This window comes from Microtus pennsylvanicus, chromosome 7 (assembly GCF_037038515.1).
Source record: "Microtus pennsylvanicus isolate mMicPen1 chromosome 7, mMicPen1.hap1, whole genome shotgun sequence".
Taxonomy (NCBI): Eukaryota; Metazoa; Chordata; class Mammalia; order Rodentia; family Cricetidae; genus Microtus; species Microtus pennsylvanicus.
In genome coordinates, this window is record NC_134585.1 from 10,157,524 (window position 1) to 10,178,216 (window position 20,693).

The 20,693-nt window shown below is 46.6% G+C and overlaps 1 protein-coding gene across 1 annotated transcript; it reads right to left on the reverse strand.

Moving 5' to 3' along the window:
• Positions 1-4,829: 4,829 nt before the first annotated feature.
• On the reverse strand, positions 4,830-16,148 carry Spatc1l (spermatogenesis and centriole associated 1 like). The gene is made up of 4 exons (XM_075978839.1): positions 15,947-16,148; positions 12,831-13,178; positions 5,414-5,565; positions 4,830-5,156 (listed from the first exon to the last, which is right to left on the reverse strand). The coding sequence occupies exons 1-4, from the start codon at positions 16,146-16,148 to the stop codon at positions 4,830-4,832; spliced, it is 1,029 nt and encodes a 342-aa protein (XP_075834954.1).
• Positions 16,149-20,693: the final 4,545 nt, after the last annotated feature.

Below are 20,693 nucleotides of genomic sequence, written 5' to 3' on the forward strand. Positions count from 1 at the left end.
TGCAATCCATGGAGTAGGTGTACATATGGGTGAATGGAGTGGCTATGGGTGTGAGTGTATATAGGAATATATGTGAATCTGTAGGGGTTGGTGTGACTGTGCAGGTAGTTATTAGAATACATGCACTGTAAGGATGATGGCATAGATGTGGATGTTGGTGTTTGCAAGTGGATGATGTTAATGTGTGTCAACCATGATACAGGAAAGATGGATACTGGTGTTGTATGTAGGCACTGATGTGAACAAACCTGCGTGGGGGGGATGTATCTGTGTGTGTGTGTATCTGTGTGTGTGTGTATCTGTGTGTGTATGTCTGTGTATATGTGTGTATGTATGTATGTGTGTATATGTGTATGTGTGTGCATGTATATGTGTGTATGTGTATGCATGTATATGTATGCATGTGTGTATATGTGTATTGTGTATGTATATGTGTACGTGTGTATATGTGTATCGTGTATGTATGTGTGTATGTGTGTGCATGTGTGTATGTATGTGTGTGTATGTGTATATGTATATGTATGTGTGTCCTAGTTTGCTTTTCTGTTGCTATGGTAAAACACTCTAACCAAAAGTAAGTCAGGGAAGAAAAGGTTTATTTCCACTTACACTTCCAGGTCTTAGGCCATCCTTGAGGGAAGTCAAGGCAGGCATTCAAGAGGCAATGAAGCAGAAACCATGGAAGAACACTGTTTAGTGGTTTGCTTCCTGGCTCACTCCTATAGTCCAGGACCACCTGCCTAAGGGATAGTTCTGCCCATAATAGACTGGACCCCACTACAGCAATCAAGAACCAAGCCAGCCAGGCGGTGGTGGCACATACCTTTAATCCCAGCACTCAGGAGGCAGAGGTAGGCGGATCTCTGTGAGTTCGAGGTCAACCTGATGTACAGAGCTAGTTCCAGGACAGCCAGAGCTACACAAAGAAACCCTGTCTTGAAACACAAATGAACACACACACACACACACAAAAAAAAAAAAGCCAATTCCTGGAGCTAGAGAAATGGTTCGGTATTTAAGAGTATTGTTCTTGCCGAGAACCCAGGTTCAATTCCCAGCACCCACATGGCAGCTTACAGCCATCTGTAATTCCAGTTTCAGGGGATCTGACACCCTCTTCTGACCTCCATGGGTACTGAGCACACATATATTCCACAAATGTATATGCAGGCAAAATATCCACACATAAAATAAATCTAAAAAACAATTAAGAAGACAATTGCCCACAGACATGGCCACAGACCAGTCTGACCTGGGCCATTCAGTTGAGGTTCTTGGTTCCCAGGAGACTCTAGGTTGCATCAAGTCAATAATAAAAACTAACCAGCACAATGTATATGTTGTTGTGTGTAAGCATGCCTGTGGGCACTGGGATTAGTGTTCATGTACAGACGTTAATGCTTGCATCTATGTGGGTATTGCTATGTATCTATGTATTCAGGTATTTGTATGTGAGTGAATGTTGGTGTGTGTGTGTTGGTATATGTATAGATATTTGAACACACACACATGTGTACTTGTTGAATGTACATGGGCTGTTGGGGCAAGTGTTAGGTAGGGAGTATACATGTGGTAACTGGTGTGAAAGTGGGGGGTGATCTGCTGCATATGATTTGCTATCTGGTATTGTGTTCCCAGGGAAGGGCATGTTTTTCTCACTACTGATTCTGGAGCCAAAACTTCTTATGTATACAGGTAGAGCACTGTATACATAATAAATTAATTCTATGTAGAGGCTGGTGTATCCCTTCCATATGGGGTCCACAGATCTGGACACAAATGAATACCCCTGTGCCAGAGACAGAACCCTTCTCAGGTACTGTACGTACCCACATACTTCACAAAGATGCCCCAGACTCCACAAAACCTTTGGGGGTATCAGAGTGTCAAGATACATCAGCTCACAGTGTTGATGGGCCCGGAGGAAGTGATGCATGTGGACTTGGAGACTCAATCTCCCCTGTTGAAGGTACCACAAACCAGTACCACAAAGCTGGAACAAACGGAAGTGAAATGCTGGGCCCAGACACAAATGCAGACCAGAAATCCATTGCCCATGCAGAAGTGTCCCGAATCATTCATGCAGGCATTGCCCCTAGGCAGGTGGAGCATGACTCCACCCCTCCAATGTGGGCACAGGAAACCAGTCACAACCTGTACCCATCTCCGGGGGACTCAGCCAAATTATACCACTGTCAGAGCTTGCCTGAACACCCCCCCCCCCCACACACACACACCCCTTCACCACTGCCACATCTCCTTTCATGCAGGAACATCCTCAAGCCTTCTAAACAATGCACCAGGTACTGCATTTGGGGAGGGCTTATGTTGAGGTACTGAGCCCTGATCTCTTAGCACCCTCCCAAGCCTGGGCCCACCGTGTGAGCCGAGGATAGTCAAGTGGACACACAGCAGCCTGGAACCACTCAGAGCTGACCTCAAGAGCTTGGGTTTGGAATGTTCCTAAAAGCTCAGCATTGAAAGCCTGGTCCTGATGACAGTGACGTTAGGAGAAAGGGCTTTGGGAGCATGATTGGATCATGAGGTCTCGGGTCTCTTGGATGGATTAAGTCATTGATGAGTTTGTATTGAATGGACTATTGGGAGCTGGTGGAAGCTGTGGGAGGTGGAGGCCTGGCCGGAAGAGGTAGATCCTGGGAGTTTGTCCAGGATATAACTTGTCCCATATCCATGTTCTCTCTGCTTCCTGGACACTGACATGAGCCGCTCTGTCTCACCGTGTACCCCCTACCCTGATATTTTGCTCCATCATAGGTACAGATATAATGGAGTCAGCCAAACATGGCCTGAAGCCTCTGAAATGTGAGCTAAAGATATCTTTCCTCATGAAGTTGACTTTCTCAGGTGTCTTACCTCAGTGAGGGAAAAACCAACGCAGAGACTCACGGTCAAGTCCCAGGCCCAGTTCTTCCGAGCCTGAAGCCCAGAGTCCGCCACGTCACTTGGTCCCCTTCTCCCCAGGGTTACCTTTGAGCACTTGCACTTGTCCTCTATTTAATGGTTTAGAAAACAGTGACATCCGGGGTGCCTTACTATTTGGAAAGACCAATCTTTCCACTGTGAGCTAGTTACTGCCTGGTATATAAACGAGCCTTCGCTGTGCAAAACGACCACCTCAAAGCCCCTTCCTCATTTAACTCTCCCCAATCCAAGGGTCCCTGACCTCCAAACCACACAGGGCAAGACACTTGGTCAGTAGAAACACCCTCCTGTGTCCTAGCCTATGGAAGTTGAACTCTCTACCCCCATACCTGTTCACACTCACCTACCCTACCTCACCCGCTCCTTCTCAAAGAAGCCACCACAGGCCCTTGCTCCTTTGAAGCATCCTGGCTATCCCTTACAAAGCCCCACACAGAAGCAGGATACACTTCCTGCTGGAATTGTGAGCAGCCCACTCAACTCTCACGCCACGTCCGCCAGCCTGTTGTATCTAATTAAACAGATCCAGGTATACTCACCCTTATTTCTTACCTCGGGTTTGCAGGAAGCATCCAGTTTCTGACTCCAAGGGGAAGTGGCTGTGGCTTATCTGGCCAGGACAACAGACATAGCTACAGGCCTGTGGTCTGACAGCTCCTCGTGAAGTCTTTCTGGATGTGGTCATGTTCACCGCCTTGCTTTAATCACCCTAAAGGTGATTCCAAAGGGCTAGGGTGATGCCAACAACACTGAGCCAGAGCCTCTCAAGGGCTGAAGCAATGCCAGGTAGTCTGGGCCCTCCAGCCCTGGTATCAGGTTTTGCCTCTTCCTTCACCAAGACTCGGAACTCCCTTCCACCGATAGGCATCTCAGAACTGAACACATAGACCAAGCAGAGTGGGGTCCCCTTAGAGTGTCACTCAGTATTCTGGCTCCGACAATTTAGTGAGCAAGACAGAAGCCCTACCCTCAAAACTCAGAGGCTAGCACAGGGAGCAGCTTGGGGTGGCTACCTGCGTTGCCTGAGCCACTTTGGCTCCTACACCTGCCCAGAACCACAGCACTCCAGGTCTTTGGATGCCTGGCCCCAACCCCACTGATTCACTGAGGCGTCCATCTGTTTGCTGTAGGGTTGACGCTATGGCAGTGTACACGCTCCTGTGGGGTGGGAATTGACGGGAGTCACAGCAGCCTTGCCACTCTGGCCAATGTCCAAGAGCATTGTAGGCTCCTGGGAACCAAGAACTAGGCCCCGGCAGCTCTTAGTGGTCCCTTCCCTGTGTTCCTGCTCCACAGAGCATATCCTGGGCACAGTACATGCTCGGTCACACAGGCCAAGCAGACTTGACGCACACTGTTGTCATAGACCAAAGTCCCTAACTTTGATTGCAGAGACATCTGTTCTGAAAGGCTCTGCGGGTTCCACAACCATTTTGCCTCCAGCTCTGCTTCTGGGGAAACCCAAAGTGCAAGAGGACTTGCTGGTCCTCTCAAGGGTGAGACAGAGGCCTCCGAGGATGCTGCGCTACCTCTGAGAGAAGGCAGGTGGCCACAGTCCTGGAGTCAAGGGTCCCAGCATGAGCCCAGCCCCAGGTTCTGCTCATAAACACCGATCCACGGCTCTTGCGGGCCAGAAGAGACCAAAACACCTCACCACGCCCTCAAAGAGCCAGAGGTAAGGCAAACAAATAAATAAGCTTTTAATAAAGCAACAGGTGCCCCACAGCTGTGAGCAGCCCGACCTGCTGGCTGCCTGGGGCAAGCGCAGACTTGGAGGAGGCCTCTCCCCACTGTAGCTGAGCAGACAGCTTTCCATGCGGGAGGACGCAGGGGGCCCCCGGGTTTGGAATAAACACGTTTATTGCAGGAAGGGTGAGACGAGTGGCTCACCAGGCGAAGAGTGGCTTGCTGTCCTCCTTGGAGAGCTCACACAGGCAGTTCAGCAGTAGCAGGGAGTCACCCAGGAACTTGGGGGGCACAATATCAATGACTAGCTTGCGCAGCGCAGCGGGGCTGCTGTGCAGTGGATTGGCCCGCAAGTCCGGACGCTGCTTCAGGATGCCGTAGGTATTGATGAGAAACTCGCTGAACACCGGGTGCACTTCGCGGCTGTAGCCCAGCTTCTCCAGTCGCGCTGTCAGGGTCAGATAGCGATGCGTCAACTCTCGCAGCTTCTTCTCATCCACGGAGCCGTCTAGGGACTTGATAGATGTCTGAGGGGCACAGAGTAGTAGAGACAAGGGACCAGGTCAGAGAAGTCTCTGACCCTAGTGGAGGTAGGCGGGACAGGGCAGACTTGCGGGCTTAGAGGGGAAATGGAGGCCCTGGGCCCCTTTCAGCACTTTAGAAGGACGAGCCCCTAGGGGGTTTGCACTTGGACCCACAAAGAGTCAAGGGTCTTCAAGCACTCGCCAGCACCAGGATATAACCCCAGGACCAGCCCTGACCTGGGCCAACAAAGACAGTGTACCTGTTTGATCTTCTCAGGGATGTTGGATACTGTGAAGCCATAGAGGCGCGTCACCCCTGGGAACACATAGGCCAGGATACGACGGTCAAGCTGGAACGCGATCTCCCCGACAATGCGGCCATCCTTCTCCGCACCCGCAAAACTCTGGATTTCTGGATGAGACAGGTGCCATCCTGACCATTTCAGGGTACCAAGATACCTTTGCCCCCCACTGCCAGAGTAAATAAAAGTCTTTAAAACTAAGATGTTTGGAGCCAGAGAGGGGACTGTCTCCTCTCTCAATCTCCCTTTCTTCTCTCTCTCTCTCTCTCTCTCTCTCTCTCTCTCTCTGTTCTCTGCATGTTTTCCTGGGATGGGACCTGGGCACAGTGGTTCCATTCTCTGCCTGAGATTTCAATGTGGACCTGAACACAGTGGGGTCCCTGGGGAGGATAGCACCAGAGTCTATCCAGGTAGAATGGGGTGCTCCCTGTTGTTTCCAAATGCTATTCTGTCACCCCACCAGCTCAGCTTTGTCTGAGGACTGTAGAGCATCACAGCCTAGCTCTGGAAAGGGCCAGATTCTAGGGCTCCGCAACATCGCCCTCAAAGACTGGCTAGTGTCTAAAGTTCATTATCAACCCAATCTTGCCTATGTCTGTGGAGAGGATAACGGGCAGATTGAGGATTCTCTTCTTGGAACATTTGGATCACTCTTCATCCTGGCATACCCCCCCCCAAAAAAACAGCCCCCAAATAACCCCTCTGCCTAAAGCAGCCTCTGGTGTCATAGAAATCATTATTAAACAATGTAGTATTATATCAACAGCCTTTCGAAACCTTAGGCTCTTTGAGAAATGAACCTCTTCTGACTTTGAGAGAAAACTCCGGTATCTACAGGATGCGTATTGACCAGTCACTCTGAGGGGGTCAGCTCTACGTCCCCTCTCTGTCCAGTTCCTACATGACAGAGCAGAGCAGCACAGGTAACTTGACCTGGGGGGTCCCCACCCCACATCCCACATGCTGCTCTCATTTAGAATCATCTCTCCTGAGCTTCACACGCCCATCCTGACAGAAGACATGGGACAGCATGCTCACACCTAGGCACCTTCCAGACCAGCCCTGGGACACAAGCCCTGACCGGGTGTCAGTTTGGTGAGGTCCTATGGGTCCAACCCAAAGACTGCAACTATAACGATCACATGGCTGAGGAAGCCTAGGACCTGTGCTCACTGCAGTAGCTCAGCATCCATACACAAGATGCTGATAACCACACTGAGAAGTGGGCCCTGGACCTGCTGCTGGTGCCTTGTGTCCTTGAGCATTGTTGGTATGTCCACATCGGCCTGAGACCCTGAAGGACTTGCTGACCTCCTTACAGCCATGATGGAATGAAGGGGCAGGCCCAGAGCAAGCTCTGCCAATGCCCTTGGTCAAGCAGTTTTCCATCAGGTGTCAGGTCCTCAGCCAGGGGCTGGGATACACATTGACCAGGACAATGCTACCAAAAAATCATGTATACCTGTGAATACCGGTTCCTCTGGTAAGTGAAACAACCAGAGAGAAGCTTGAATAGACAGGAGAAACAGGAACTCTGACCCAGGTTCACAGAATAGGGGACAGGGCAGATGAGGGGCCAGGCCATTCACTGCTCTGTATAGCAGGGTACTTGGAAGTAGGATCAGCTGGTACCCTCCTTGCAAGACCAGCCTCTCCCAAAGCTAGATAGTCTATGTACTTCCCAAGTGTGCTCTGGAAAGCTCGTCACTGCCAGTCAGTGTAGAGAGGCCAAGGGCGCACATCCTGGCCGCCTGTACAGACTCTCAAGCAGTAGGACAACTGCTTGAGTCAACAACTTTGGGTTCATGGTACCTGCAGAACTATACTCTCCCCACAGCCTGCTCTGATTATGAAAACAACCAGAGGGCACAGACCAGGAAAGAGAGTGAACTTTGCTTTTCTCTGTGCCCTGACTCAGTCTAGTTGGAAGAAGAGAGCTTTTTCAGAGAGAGTGATACTCCTGACAGGGAATGTCCTTCCAAGCATGACAGAGCAGCAAGCAGCCCTGTTTTCATTTCTTAACCTTGACAGAGTTGACTCATCCACATGAGAATCCTTTGAGAGAACCTCAGTGTTGGGGGCTATGACCCCCAGACCCCGAATCTCCTGTAAACAACTTGCTATGCTTGCAGCTTCTCTGAGCAGAACAACTTGTTTTCCTGTGTTTGCAGCTGCTCTGAGCACGAGACCCTCAGGCATTCCTGATGGCAGGGGAGTGGTTTCTGGTGGGTTTGACTGGGGCATGGCTATCAGTTAAGGATCCCTATATAAGCTGCCCTGGATCACAATAAAGGGGGCATTCTTGGGGAATTCAAGGATGACCCATGTCGCAGGGTGTCTTTGTGTATTTAAATCTTCAGCCTCTTTCTCGGCTCATGAATCATTGGGACTTTACACAACAGACACTTTACCAACTGAGTCGTCTTCCCAGCCCCTGCATTTCTCATGCTGGGGTCTCGTCTCTCCTCTGTATCCCACAAGCATTAATTACGCAGATGAAACATATTCTACCTAGAATTCTAGGACTCATTCCTAGACCTACCTAGAATTTCAAAATCTGCCTGTACATCAAGGAAAAAAGTCAATATAATTGATGTATCTCTAGCTAGAGATATTAGGGTAGAATAAAATACAAAAATAGCTGTGATTGAAAATTAGAAATGATACCACTCTAACGACAACACACGGGATAATAAGAAAATATTAGGAATAGCTTTACACAAAAAAATAGCAACCTAGATGAAACAGAACACGTCATCAGAAATATAAAAACTACCAAATCTCATGCAAAAACAAATAGATAACTACAGAATATACTTATTCAGCAAAATGTATTTGTAGTTACAAAACATTCTTTTTTTATTCATTTATTATGTATACAATATTCTGTCTGTGTGTATGCCTGCAGGCCAGAAGAGGGCACCAGACCCCATTACATATGGCTGTGAGCCACCATGGTGGTTGCTGGGAATTGAACTCGGGACCTTTGGAAGAGCAGGCAATGCTCTTAACCTCTGAGCCATCTCTCCAGCCCCTACAAAACATTCTTACAGGAACTGAAGGATGGCACAGAAGTTAAGAGCACTTGTTCCTCTTAGAGGACTTGGGTTGGTTCCCAGCACCCACATGGTGGTTTGGTTGTGATCTTTAACTCTAGTTCCAAGGAATCTGAGTCCCTCTCCTGGCTGCACAGGCACTGTACATGTAGTCAGTACACAGAGATACATACAGGCAAAACATGAATACACATAAAACACAAATAAATCTTTTTTCTAAAAAAAAAGATCATTAGAAATAAATTTCAATGCATTGGCACAGGAGACCACTTCCTAAATAGAACCCCAGTAGCACAGACACTGAGAGCAACAATTAATAAATGGGACCTCCTGAAACTGAAAAGCTTCTGTAAAGCAAAGGACATAGTCAACAAGACAAAACAACAGCCTACAGAATGGGAAAAGATCTTCACTAACCCCACATCAGACAGAGGTCTGATCTCTAAAATATACAAAGAACTCAAGAAATTGGTCATCAAAAGAACAAATAATCCAATAAAACAATAGAGTACAGACCTAAATAGAGAACACTCAACAGAGGAATATAAAATGGCTGAAAGACACTAAAGGAAATGTTCAACATCCTTAGTCATCAGAGAAATGCAAATCAAAACAACTCTGAGATTTCATCTTACAACTGTAAGAATGGCCAAGATAAAAAACACTGATGACAACTTATGCTGGAGAGGATGTGGGGTAATGCATTGCTGGTGGGAACGCAAGCTGGTACAGCCCCTTTGGATGTCAGTATGGCGATTTTTCAGAAAATTAGGAAACAACCTTCCTCAAGACCCAGAAATACCACTTTTGGGTATATACCCAAAGGATGCTCAATCGTGCCACAAAGACATGTGCTCAGCTATGTTCATAGCAGCATTGTTTGTCATAGCTAGAACCTGGATACAAACTAAATGCCCCTCGACCAAATAATGGATAAGGAAAATATGGTACATTTACACAACGGAGTACTACATGGCAGAAAAAAATAATGACATCTTGACTTTTGCAGGAAAATGGATGGAACTAGAAACATCATTTTGAGTGAGATAACCCAAACCCAGAAAGACAATTATCATATGTACTCACTCATAAGTGGTTTTTAACCATAAAGCAAAGAAAACCAGCCTACAAATCACAATCTGAAAGAACCTAGACAACAATGAGGACCCTAAGAGAGACATACATGGATCTAATCTACATGGGAAATAGTAAAAGATATGATATTCTGAGTAAATTGGGAGCATGGGGACCATGGAGAGGGTTGAAAGGGAGGGGAGAGGCAGGGAGGGAAGCAGAGAAAAATGTATAGCTCAATAAAATAAATAAAAAAAGAAAGAAATTTCAAGGTCAAGGTAGTTTCAGTGGTGAATTCTGACAAACATCTAAGAAATAAATAAAAACTGGGCAGTGGTTGTAAATGCTTTAATCTCAGTACTCAAGAGGCAGGTGGATCTCTGAGTTCGAGGCCAGAGCAAGTTCCAAGACAGCTGGGGCTACGCAGAGAAATCCTGTCTCAAAAAAAGCAAGGCAGGGGGAGAATAAAGAAAGAAATAAGACAAACAAGACATAAATTCTTCCAGCTAAATAAGAAGACAGTAACACTGTCTATCACATTCTTTGGGCCAACAATTTATACCAAATCAGAAAATTGTATTAGAAGAAAATTGAAGAATGGTATCTCACATGAATAGCACACAATCTTAAAAAAAAAATAGCAAGCAGAATTCAACAAAGTAAAATATATCAACATCAAATAAGGTTTATCTCATGAATGAAAGGTTAGTTTAACATTAAAAAAAATAGTCAGTATGATTTACCATAAGCAATGGTATGAATGGGATCTCCAAAGGTCCACATGCCAAGTTTTGGCTTGAGGGTGGGTACTATGGGCCTTTAAAGGAGTGAAGCCTGGTGGTAGGTCCTTAGCTCACTGAGTGTGTGCCCTCACACGGCACTGTGGGACTTGAGCCCCCTGTCCTTAGCTCACTGAGTGTGTGCCCTCACACGGCACTGTGGGACTTGAGCCCCCTGTCCTTTCTCTCCACTTCTCACCTGTGCCTCCCTCACCAGAAGCACAAATACAGGGGGCACCTTGATCTTCGACTTGAGTCTCCCAAGCCATGAGCCAAAAAAAAAAAAAGCTCTCTTCATAAGTAGCTTGCTTCCAGTGTTCCCTCACAATATACAATATTAAAATATCTTAACGCATCACAAAAAAATATTCATCTCAATAAATGCTGAAAAAGCATTTAACAAAATTCTACCATGTGCTTGTGATAAATCAACAAACTAGAAAGCAAAGGGAATTTCTTTAGCCTAATAAGAGGCATCCACAAGAACCTTAACTGGTGTCAAACTTCATAGGTAACACATGAAAGTTCCCTAACTAGAAAAAGATGACATTGTCTTCATTCCCACGCCACACTGGTTTACAGACCTAGCCAGTGTAATAGAATAAGAAAAAGGAATTAAAGGCAGAGTTAGAAATAAAACAATGAGCTTGTCTTCCTTCGCAAGTGACATAATTGGGCAAGATATATAGTTCAGGAGTAAACAGGGTGCTTGCCTAGCATGCTGGGGAACCTGGGTTCAGTCCCTGTATAGCAAACAGCAACAACAACAACAACAAACACAGAAGGAATCTATCAAAACAGTTACTAGTTTTGTAAGTATTTAGGACACAAATTGTATTTATCAATGTTCTCCAGAGAAATAGAACCACTGGGAGTATGTGTGTGTGTATGTACGCGTGTGTGTATGCAGAGGGATTCATTATAAGGGATTCACAGGATTATGAAACCCCACAGATCTTGAGAGCTGCAGTTGGCAAATGGAAAGTCAGGAGACCTGATGATGTAGGTAAAATTCCTACCCAAAGGCTAGTGTCATAGAGCCCAAAAAGAACTGATATTTAAGGTCCAGATCTGAAAGCAGAATTCTCAGGGGATCTCTTCAAGGCCTTCAACTAATTCAAAGACTACCTACAGTAAGGATGGAGATTCACTTTTTCTAGTCTACCAATTTCAATATTAATCTCATAAAAAATCTTTACTAGCATACGCAGGATAATGGATGGCTAAATGACTAGGTGCCCTAGCCCAAGAGGCTGCTATATGACACATAAATTAACTATCACAGAGGTCAATATACAGGTATATAGTAACTATAGGAATATATAGAGGTATTTGCATGTATAAGAGATGTAAAATGTTGTTAATAACATTTACGGCCAGTACATGATGCTGCACACCTTTAATACCAGCACTTGGGATGCAGAGGCAGGCGGATCTCTGTGAGTTCAAGGTCAGCCTGGTCTATATAGTGAGTTCCAGGACAGTTGAATATGCTTAGAAAGACTCTGTATCAAAAGCAAACAAATGAATAAGTAAACAACATTTACACACCTCAATTAATATAAACATACAGTGTGCATTTAAAAATTCAAGTGGCAGCCGGGCGGTGGTGGCGCACGCCTTTAATCCCAGCACTCGGGAGGCAGAGGCAGGCGGATCTCTGTGAGTTCGAGACCAGCCTGGTCTACAGAGCTAGTTCCAGGACAGGCTCCAAAGCCGCAGAGAAACCCTGTCTCGAAAAACCAAAAAAAAAAAAAAAACAAATAAAAATTCAAGTGGCCAACTCTTGGTATAGATAGAAGTAAAATTATACAGAACGAGCAGGTTGTGTTTATTTATATATTTAGGAACACACACACACATGTATCGACAACTAAAGAAAAAGGAGCCATCATGAATTTGAGAGAAGGGGTACATAGGAGGGGTTGGAGAGAGAAAAGAGAAGGGGAAATCATACAATCATGTTCAAAAATTATTAAATAAAAACTAAAATATGTCAATTTCTCAAAGCTGCTGTTTGTCTAAAAATTAATTGGTCTAGCAATCCAAGATCCTTCCAGCCAAGAAGAATTCTAAAAGAGAATCTATAACCTCGTGTATAACAAGGACTTACGAAATTGAACACAGAAAGTACGAACTGCAAAAGAAAACTATCAGGAAGTTGACTTGACTATGTTCAGTAGTTTCCTCCTTCCCCGAAAGAACCAGTAAACAGTGGAGAACACGCAGGCTGGGAGGCACCCCCCCCAAAAGGACTTATATCCAGAATCGCATACACAGATTTTGCAACTAAATATAAGGACAAGCAACTCCATTTTTTCCCAAGAGGCCAGGACAGACAGACACAAGCCTGGTCCCTGGCCCTCCCTGGCTTTCCTTCCTGCTCATCACTACTGGGGAAGCTAGCCTCAGCCAAGTCTCCTGAACATGGTTTTCCCCACCCAGGGCTACCTGTGTGTACCATACCATTGAGGTAATAGGTCCGCCTGCTCCTATCCCCAGTGGGCAGGTTACTCTCCGAGAAGCACACCTTCTTAGGCCGCGCGATTTCCCTGGGCTCGAGCAGGGTTTTGTCAGCCAGGGAATCCTGCAAGGGGCTCAGGAGTGGCGAGAGCTTCCTGTCGGCAATGCGTGAGTGCAGTTCTGGAGGGCTGAGGAAGGCCTTGAAAGGGACCTGAGAGGAGGTGGCACAGCCCGGGGAGGCGTCGTCCTCACTGGAGAGTGGGGCGTGTGAGCACAGCAGGTCCTCCAGGGAAGACGTCTGTAAGTGAGAGGGTGTGTCAGGGACACTGGCAAACCTTCCGAAATCTGGACCTGGGGAGGAGAAGAAAAGAGCATTAAGTCAGACTGGAGGTACTCAGGCATGGCTGGAAGCACAGAGATGCGGATGGAAACTCTCGCTCCCAACCCAGAGCTCTGGCGCCTTCTTAGCACTTCACCCTGAGATGGAGGGAGCCCCGTCCCATTAACTCAACAGCAAGCACGCGGGCCTTGCTGTGCTCACAACCAGATCCACGGGAGTGACGCCTGCGTGGTTTTTAAATCCATCACAAATGGTCTCATCCTCCAAGTTTTCCTGCAACGTAAAATTTAGCCATACCCAGCCACTTGTGAACCACCTGGTTCCTCTGCCTCCTGGCCCATGCCGCTTGCCCAGTGACTTTTCACCCCTTTCCAGTCTAAAAGCGAAGCTGTGGTTAGGGGTGGTGGCTCAGTGGTAGGGGACTTGTTTAGCTGGGCTAGGCTCTGAGTTCAAAGCTCAGTACTTGAAAAAAACAAAAAGGGCAAAGCTGTGGCCCGCCTCTCGGGATGTGCCCCCTTGCTCTTGGCGAGCCCTTCTGCGGCCACGCCTGAGCGCAGGTGGGTGCAATTGGACTGCCCTTGTTTCCCACACACCTCTTCAGTCCACTCTTTGACTTGGGAAGTTCTCATCTAACCAGAGCTTGTTCTTAGCAAGAAAGTAAGCGTACTGAGAAAGTGTTTTTAAGAGCCTATCAAAAGTTCTGTCTTAAAATGTACACATGCAGGAACCAACTGCTCTGTCCCCAAAGTGTTTTCTAAGAAGCTAAGACAACTACTCGCCAGCAAGATACTGCACCTCCTGTCTGCCCTGGGAGACCCCTTGGCCCTTGAAGGCCTCACAGCCCCTACCCAGGACACTCCGCAAAGCACCAAAGAGCCTTATGGGCAATTGGACCCCACTAGAAATGTTGGCAGGGGAGCTTCTCTTGGAAATGGATGTAAAATGGCTCTGTAAGAAGCAGAAAACTGTGCCTCTGGAGGCAGAGGCAGGCAGATCTCTGAGTTCGAGGCCAGCCTGTTTACAGAGCAACCTCCAGGACAGGCTCCAAAACTACAGAGAAAGCCTGTCTCAAAAGTAAATAAATTAAAAAAATAAAAATAATAAAAATAAAAATAAAAAAAGGCAGAAAACCAAAACTCAAGGGAGGTAGAGGCAGGCGGATCTCTGTGAGTTTGAGACCAGCCTGGTCTACAAGAGCTAGTTCCAGGACAGGCTCCAAAACCACAGAGAAACCCTGTCTCGAAAAAGAAAAACAAACAAACAAAAAAAAACAAAACTCAAAATTCTGAGAAAAGGGTCACTTCAACACATAGTTCTGGGAACTGCATTTCACATGCGGGAAGTATGAAACTAGATCCCTGTCTCACACCCTTGGGACCTGGTCAGGTAGCACGAGGCTTGTCAGTCTCCAACAGTGGTCAGCAACAACGAGACACAGGGACTAGTACCTCCACAGCCACCACAACACACAGTGTCACAAATTTCACACATTCACTGCAGGACGTCACACGCGACCCAGTTGCATGAGCACAGTCCCGCCAACAAAGGTTCTGTTTCTCGACCACTTGTCAGCAACCCCATCTCCATCCCAGCTCCAGCTCCCACAGAAGTCCCCTGTCTAGCCAAGTTCCCTCTTCAAGGCTCTGCTTTGGACTCAGTGATGGAGATGTGGTGAAGAGCTCCTCTAACCCTCTAGGCTTTGTGCCTACCGGACCGCAGTGTGCTCCAAAATGCCTTTCCAGTGCTGGCTGGGCTCAGAGGACAGAGGCAGACATCCAAAGTGGACCCTAAGAAGTCACTACCCCAAACACAGGTCCTCAAAGTCTCCCTTTCGACAGGTTCATCGCTAACCTCCAAGACACCCCGCACGAGTGGGCTACAGCTTGGCCAACTCCAAAGTTTGCCACCAGGCTGTTTGTCTCCCTAAGGACTTGGGGAGTTGGAACGTATCTCTAGCCTCCCACTCTGGCTAAGTGGTATGAACAGCGATCACTTCCTTAAGGAAGCCAAACCTACTGGATCATTATAGTTCTCAGGCATCAGTGATGGGGGTCCTCTGTCCACTGCCCACCACTCCGACCAAAGTCCCAGGTCGCATCTGCCAAACACACTCCAAATTCAACTACTATGTATGAAAAGAGAATTTTTTTTTTTACCAAACCTTTTAAAACACAACCAACTACGTTCTGCAGAAACTGATCACCAGCCCCACACACGCTTTTCCCTCTTTTCTGTTAAAAAAAAAAGTCATAGGGTTAAGTTGATATTATTTGGTGAACAAATGGTTGCCAATCTTCGCCACCCACTCACACCCAAGAGTTGACAGCAGAGTCTCCCTCTGGGGCAGGAGCTGAACCCCCCTCCTGGAGCCAGGTTCAATCAAGGGACTCTTAAAACCCATGGCAAATGAATGGATGAGACACACTCAGCTCAACCAAAGGGCACCTGTCTCACGGCAAGACAAGAATATGGCACCAGTTGCCACAAAGCAGAGAAAGAAACACACAAAGCAGGATAAAAACACCCAGCTAAGCCCAATGAAACGGAAATGACTTCAGCAGGCCTGGAGCCACGCATTCACACCCTGCCTGTTTTAATCCAGGTTACAGTGTCTTGAGAAGACATGACCAGCGGGCATAACTACCAGCTGACATTCCCGCTCCACCATTCAGGCGTAGACTGAGTCCCTGAGAGAAGGGCTTTCCCTGGGACATGCCACACAACAGGTTACTTGACCCGAGAGGTTGGAAGGTGCCCCATGAACAGGACTGCACCTCACCTCCATTCCCAGGGGAGCAGGCCTCAGGGTAGTTAGGGGCCTTGGGAAAGAGCAGGTCCCGGCCCCCTCGACTACAGCTCTCTTGGCAGCTCTCACTGAGAAGTCGCTTCAGCATCTGGTTCTCCTTCAGGAGGCGCACCTGCTTCTTCAGGTCTGCGTTCTCACTCATGAGTCTGTTCATCAGCTCACTGCCCTCTGCCATAGCGTCCTAGATTGTTTACATGTGGGCCTGTGGCCCCATGGAGATGGAAATACAGAGTCCGCAGACCCCACAGAAACAACCGAAGACCTCGGAGTTCCACGCTGCCTGGCCTTCCACAGCCTTGTGATGTCGCTACCCTTAAAGAGACAGCGCCACAAGGCCAGCGCCCTTCTTCCTCTGGTCCTCAGTCACCTCCCCAGACAATACCAACCTGGGCATGGTGATACACTCAGGAACCAGATGCATACAGAGGATGTAGGCAAGCACTTCAAACCACAGAGGGATTGAGGGTGTCAATAACACAGACAGGGTCTATGGAATGTGAAGGCAAGAGAAGGACCTCCCAAAAGACAGCCTAGACAGGGAAGATGGCATGCATGTACCAAGACCCCCAAGGTTAGACCTCAACAGCACCTTCCAGAAGCAGCCAGAACAGGCCATGGGAGGGTCATGCTGTCCACACTATGTGAAGACTTCAGGCCACAGTGGAGACTTGGCTGTCATCTCAGTGACTGCTCTTCCTATGACATGTGCCAATGAGGTTACCCTGTCATTTCCCGACTCCATGGGATCACAGGCCAGTGGGCTCACAGAATATACAGGACATATGACATGCTGGTTTTGAGTCACTCTCAAAACCTATATAAGAAATAAAAGGGCCATGAGAGCAGAGGAGATGACTGGCTTTGGGCAGGACCCCACTATTGCCCCACAGTCCCAGGGGAGCCCTGGCAGGACTAGAGGCAGAGGCCACTTACTGATCACTGAAGGCAGCACATTGGAGTCCATCACAGACACCAAGCACTGAGTGTCTGTCTCCATGACAACTACTCAACAAAGATGAGGACCTATGGATCAGAGATCATGAGACTGGGGATTAATGTAACTGTCTAGAAACTCACCCAGGTACCCTGCTTTTCCTATTGCATGGAGGAAAAAAAAAAACTCTATTTTTGAATCAGAAGGTCTTCCTGTACTGGCCATTCAGAGACGCCAGTGGTTGTTGCCCAGTCCCGCTTGATGAGAAAGAATGCTAACTTGAAAACCCCAATCCAACATCTACCAGGTCCTTCTCAGCCAATGTTGGGCTTTCCCATCAATATCTGGGGCATTCTGTACAGACATTAACGTGGTCCCCAGGTAAAACTCTATTCAACCCAGGCAGGCATGTTAGTATAGTATTTCAAGTACAGCAAACACAAATTTTTGTGAAGAAAAGAGATTCTAAACATTACTTTCTGGATCAATTGGTCTCTCGCCTCAGGCAAGGTCAATGGGAACCTGAAAGGAACCACTAAGGGCTTTTGGTAACCTTCAAAGACTGAGACCAGAGAACGTTATCGCCTGGGTCAGAAACCAGGCATTCCCAGGTCCCAGGTCCTGGCATCCGGTGCTTGAGCGGCTTCCCCTCCATTGCTGCTGCTCCTCTTCTTTGTTTGTTTGGGTTTCGGGTTTGTTGTTGTTGTTGTCTTGTGGGGTTTTTTTTATATTTTGTTTGCTTTTGTTTTCTGAGACAGGGTTTTCTATGTAGCCCTGGCTGTCCTGGGCTCTGTAGATCAGGTTATCCTCAAACTTGGAGTTCTCCCTGCATCTGTCTCCCAAGTGCTGGGATTAAAGGCGTGTGCCATCACTACCCGGTCCCCTCCACTAGTGTCTAACTGCACTAAAATGTCACCTCTTTCCTAAGCAAGGAAAACACATTTAGTCACCAGCCTGTCAACATCCTGTTTATTTACTTATCATGATGCACTGTCATTATTCCCTTAAGTTCAGTTTCACATATGTGACAGGACTAATCTGAATCCCCTTTTCTTATATTTTTAATTTATTTATTATCAATTTATTATCAAGGTGTCTTGCCTGCATGCATGACTGTGTACCTCATGCAGGCCAGAAAAGTTGTCTTAGATCCTCTGGAACTGGGGTTACAGAAAGTTGTAAGATACCATGCGGCTGGGTGGTGGTGGCACATGCTTTTAATCCCAGCACTAGGGAGGCAGAGGCAGGCGGATCTCTGTGAGTTCAAGGCCAGCCTGGTCTACAAGAGCTAGTTTTAGGACAGGCTCCAAAGCTACAGCGAAACCCTGTCTCGAAAAACAAAAAACAAACAAACAAACAAACAAACAAAAAGACACCATGCGGGTGGTGGGACTCAAACCCAGGTCCTCTGGGAGAGCATCAATGCTTTCATCCACTGAGCCACCTTTCCAGCCCCTAAAAGCCTATTGCATTTCCATCTACTTATTTTGTATTTGTGTGTGGATGCACATACATGTCATAACACACATGTGGCAGTCTCAGGACAACTTCCAAGGGCCAGTTGTTCTCTTTGTATCCTGCTTGTTCTGGAATCAAACTTATGACCTTATGGGTCATAAGGTTGGCAGCAGCTGTCTTTACCCAGAGGCCTCTCGGCCTCGTGGTAATGTCTTGATCTGGTTTTGTATTATACTATCAAGTTACAAAATGAGTTGCCAAGTGTCCCAACTCTGGCATTCTGGTATTCATGTTAAATTATTTCAATTATTAATTTATTTTCTTAAATGTTTGATAGAATTTAGTAGTAAAACTATAGGCCTAGATTTATTCTGGGGATATTTTAAACTTATAATTCAATCTTTTTTTTATTATGTATACAATATTCTGTCTGCGTGTATTCCTGCAGGCCAGAAGAGGGCACCAGACCTAATTACAGATGGTTATGAGCTACCATGTGGTTGCCGGGAATTGAACTCAGGACCTTTGGAAGAGCAGACGATGCTCTTAACCGCTGAGCCATCTCTCCAGCCCTTATAATTCAATCTTTATGTCATCACTACAGATGTTCAACTGTGAAGAAAACCAGCTTTGAAACGGTGAAATTCCTGACTCATCAAGTTATTTCTGCTTTAGTACATATGAGATAATTCACTGTTGTTAATGCCTTTTTAAAAAGCAATTGTGTAAGTTCTAAAACTCGTGATAAATTGTCTTCAAAGACTGTGCTTTGGTCAGCTGTCTATGACCAGTTACCTACCTCAGGGAAATATAAGAAACAGGGAAACAGGCCCTCCCTGTTTCCACCAACCAAATCCTCCTAGCTTGGGAGCTAGGGCTAAGCAGTTATTTCTTCTGAGTTTTGTCTTTTCGAGACGGGGTTTCTCTATAGCTTTGGAGCCTGTCCTGGAACTAGCGCTTGTAGACCAGGCTGGCCTCGAACTCAGATCCTCCTACCTCTGCCTCCTGAGTGCTGGGATTGAAGCAAGTTAATTAATTTAGTTCTTAAATTTTATTGCTTGTATTTGATGATGGATGGCAGTGACATTTCATAAATTCAATGCCCCTGCTGCTCTGAGAAGTGTAGATCCTAGTGAAAATTACGTAGTCATAGGATCAATGAGGCTTTGTTCTTCCTTTTTTTTTTTAAAGGAGCTGTGGTATTACTGGGTCTACACATCCTAAAATATCCTTTGTGGACGTCCATACCGAATGCAACAGCGTCCATGTGCCTAGCACATTTAACAGCCTGGATCTCTCACAGGTTGCTGTATTTTGCATTAGTTAAGACAGGAAGTTGGTAGCTCAGTCAGAAGGGGAAGGGAGAATCTGCTGATAGGTACTGAGTGCCGTATTCATCTGGGTCAGATTTGGGAAGTACAGCCTCTGTACATAAAATTGAAGTCAGTTAGCTATCACATAGTAGACAGCCATTAAATTATTAAAAAATAATTTTATGAAGACCTTTCTTTTTTTTTTTTTTTTTTTTTGGTTTTTCGAGACAGGGTTTCTCTGTGGCTTTGGAGCCTGTCCTGGAACTAGCTCTGTAGACCAGGCTGGTCTCGAACTCAGAGATCCGCCTGCCTCTGCCTCCCGAGTGCTGGGATTAAAGGCGTGCGCCACTATCGCCCGGCTATGAAGACCTTTCTTATAGATAAACAGACTTTCATAGCAACCACTGACCAAGAGCTAATGCTTTCACTCTACTGAGCTGCGGGACTCCCAGGCGACTCTGGGTCAAGGTGATTGCGGTTTCCCTCCTGGGACTCGTTAGACGCCAAAGGCTGTTTGGGAGCTGTACATTTGATCAGGTTGTTAGCTCTGATTTATTTCTTCTGAGAACCTTTAAATAAAAACTTCTGAAACTTTCAACAATAGTAAATAAAAACATCTGAAACTTTAAAAAGCAGTAGTTTATACTACAGGTACATAAAAATATTACCTGTATAAAATACAGAGATGAAATAATTAGAGTTGAGGTAAAAATAAGTCAAGTTGAAAGTTTGGTGTAGTGGCACAAGCTTTTAGTGCCAGCACTTGGTAAGCAGGGGTAGGTGGATCTCTGAGTCTGAAGTTAGCCTAATCCACAGAATGAGTTCCAGGACAGCCAGAGCTACAGAGAGGAGGAAGGCAGGGAAGAAAAGGAAGGGAAAAAAAGGAGGGAGGAAAAATAATAAATCAAGTCGACTATATATTACTGTAGCTCATGACGCCCAGCTGTGCTCTATGCGCTACTATTCAGTTCGTGAGCCTCGGGCAAGGGGCTGGAGACTGAAAGACACAGAGACA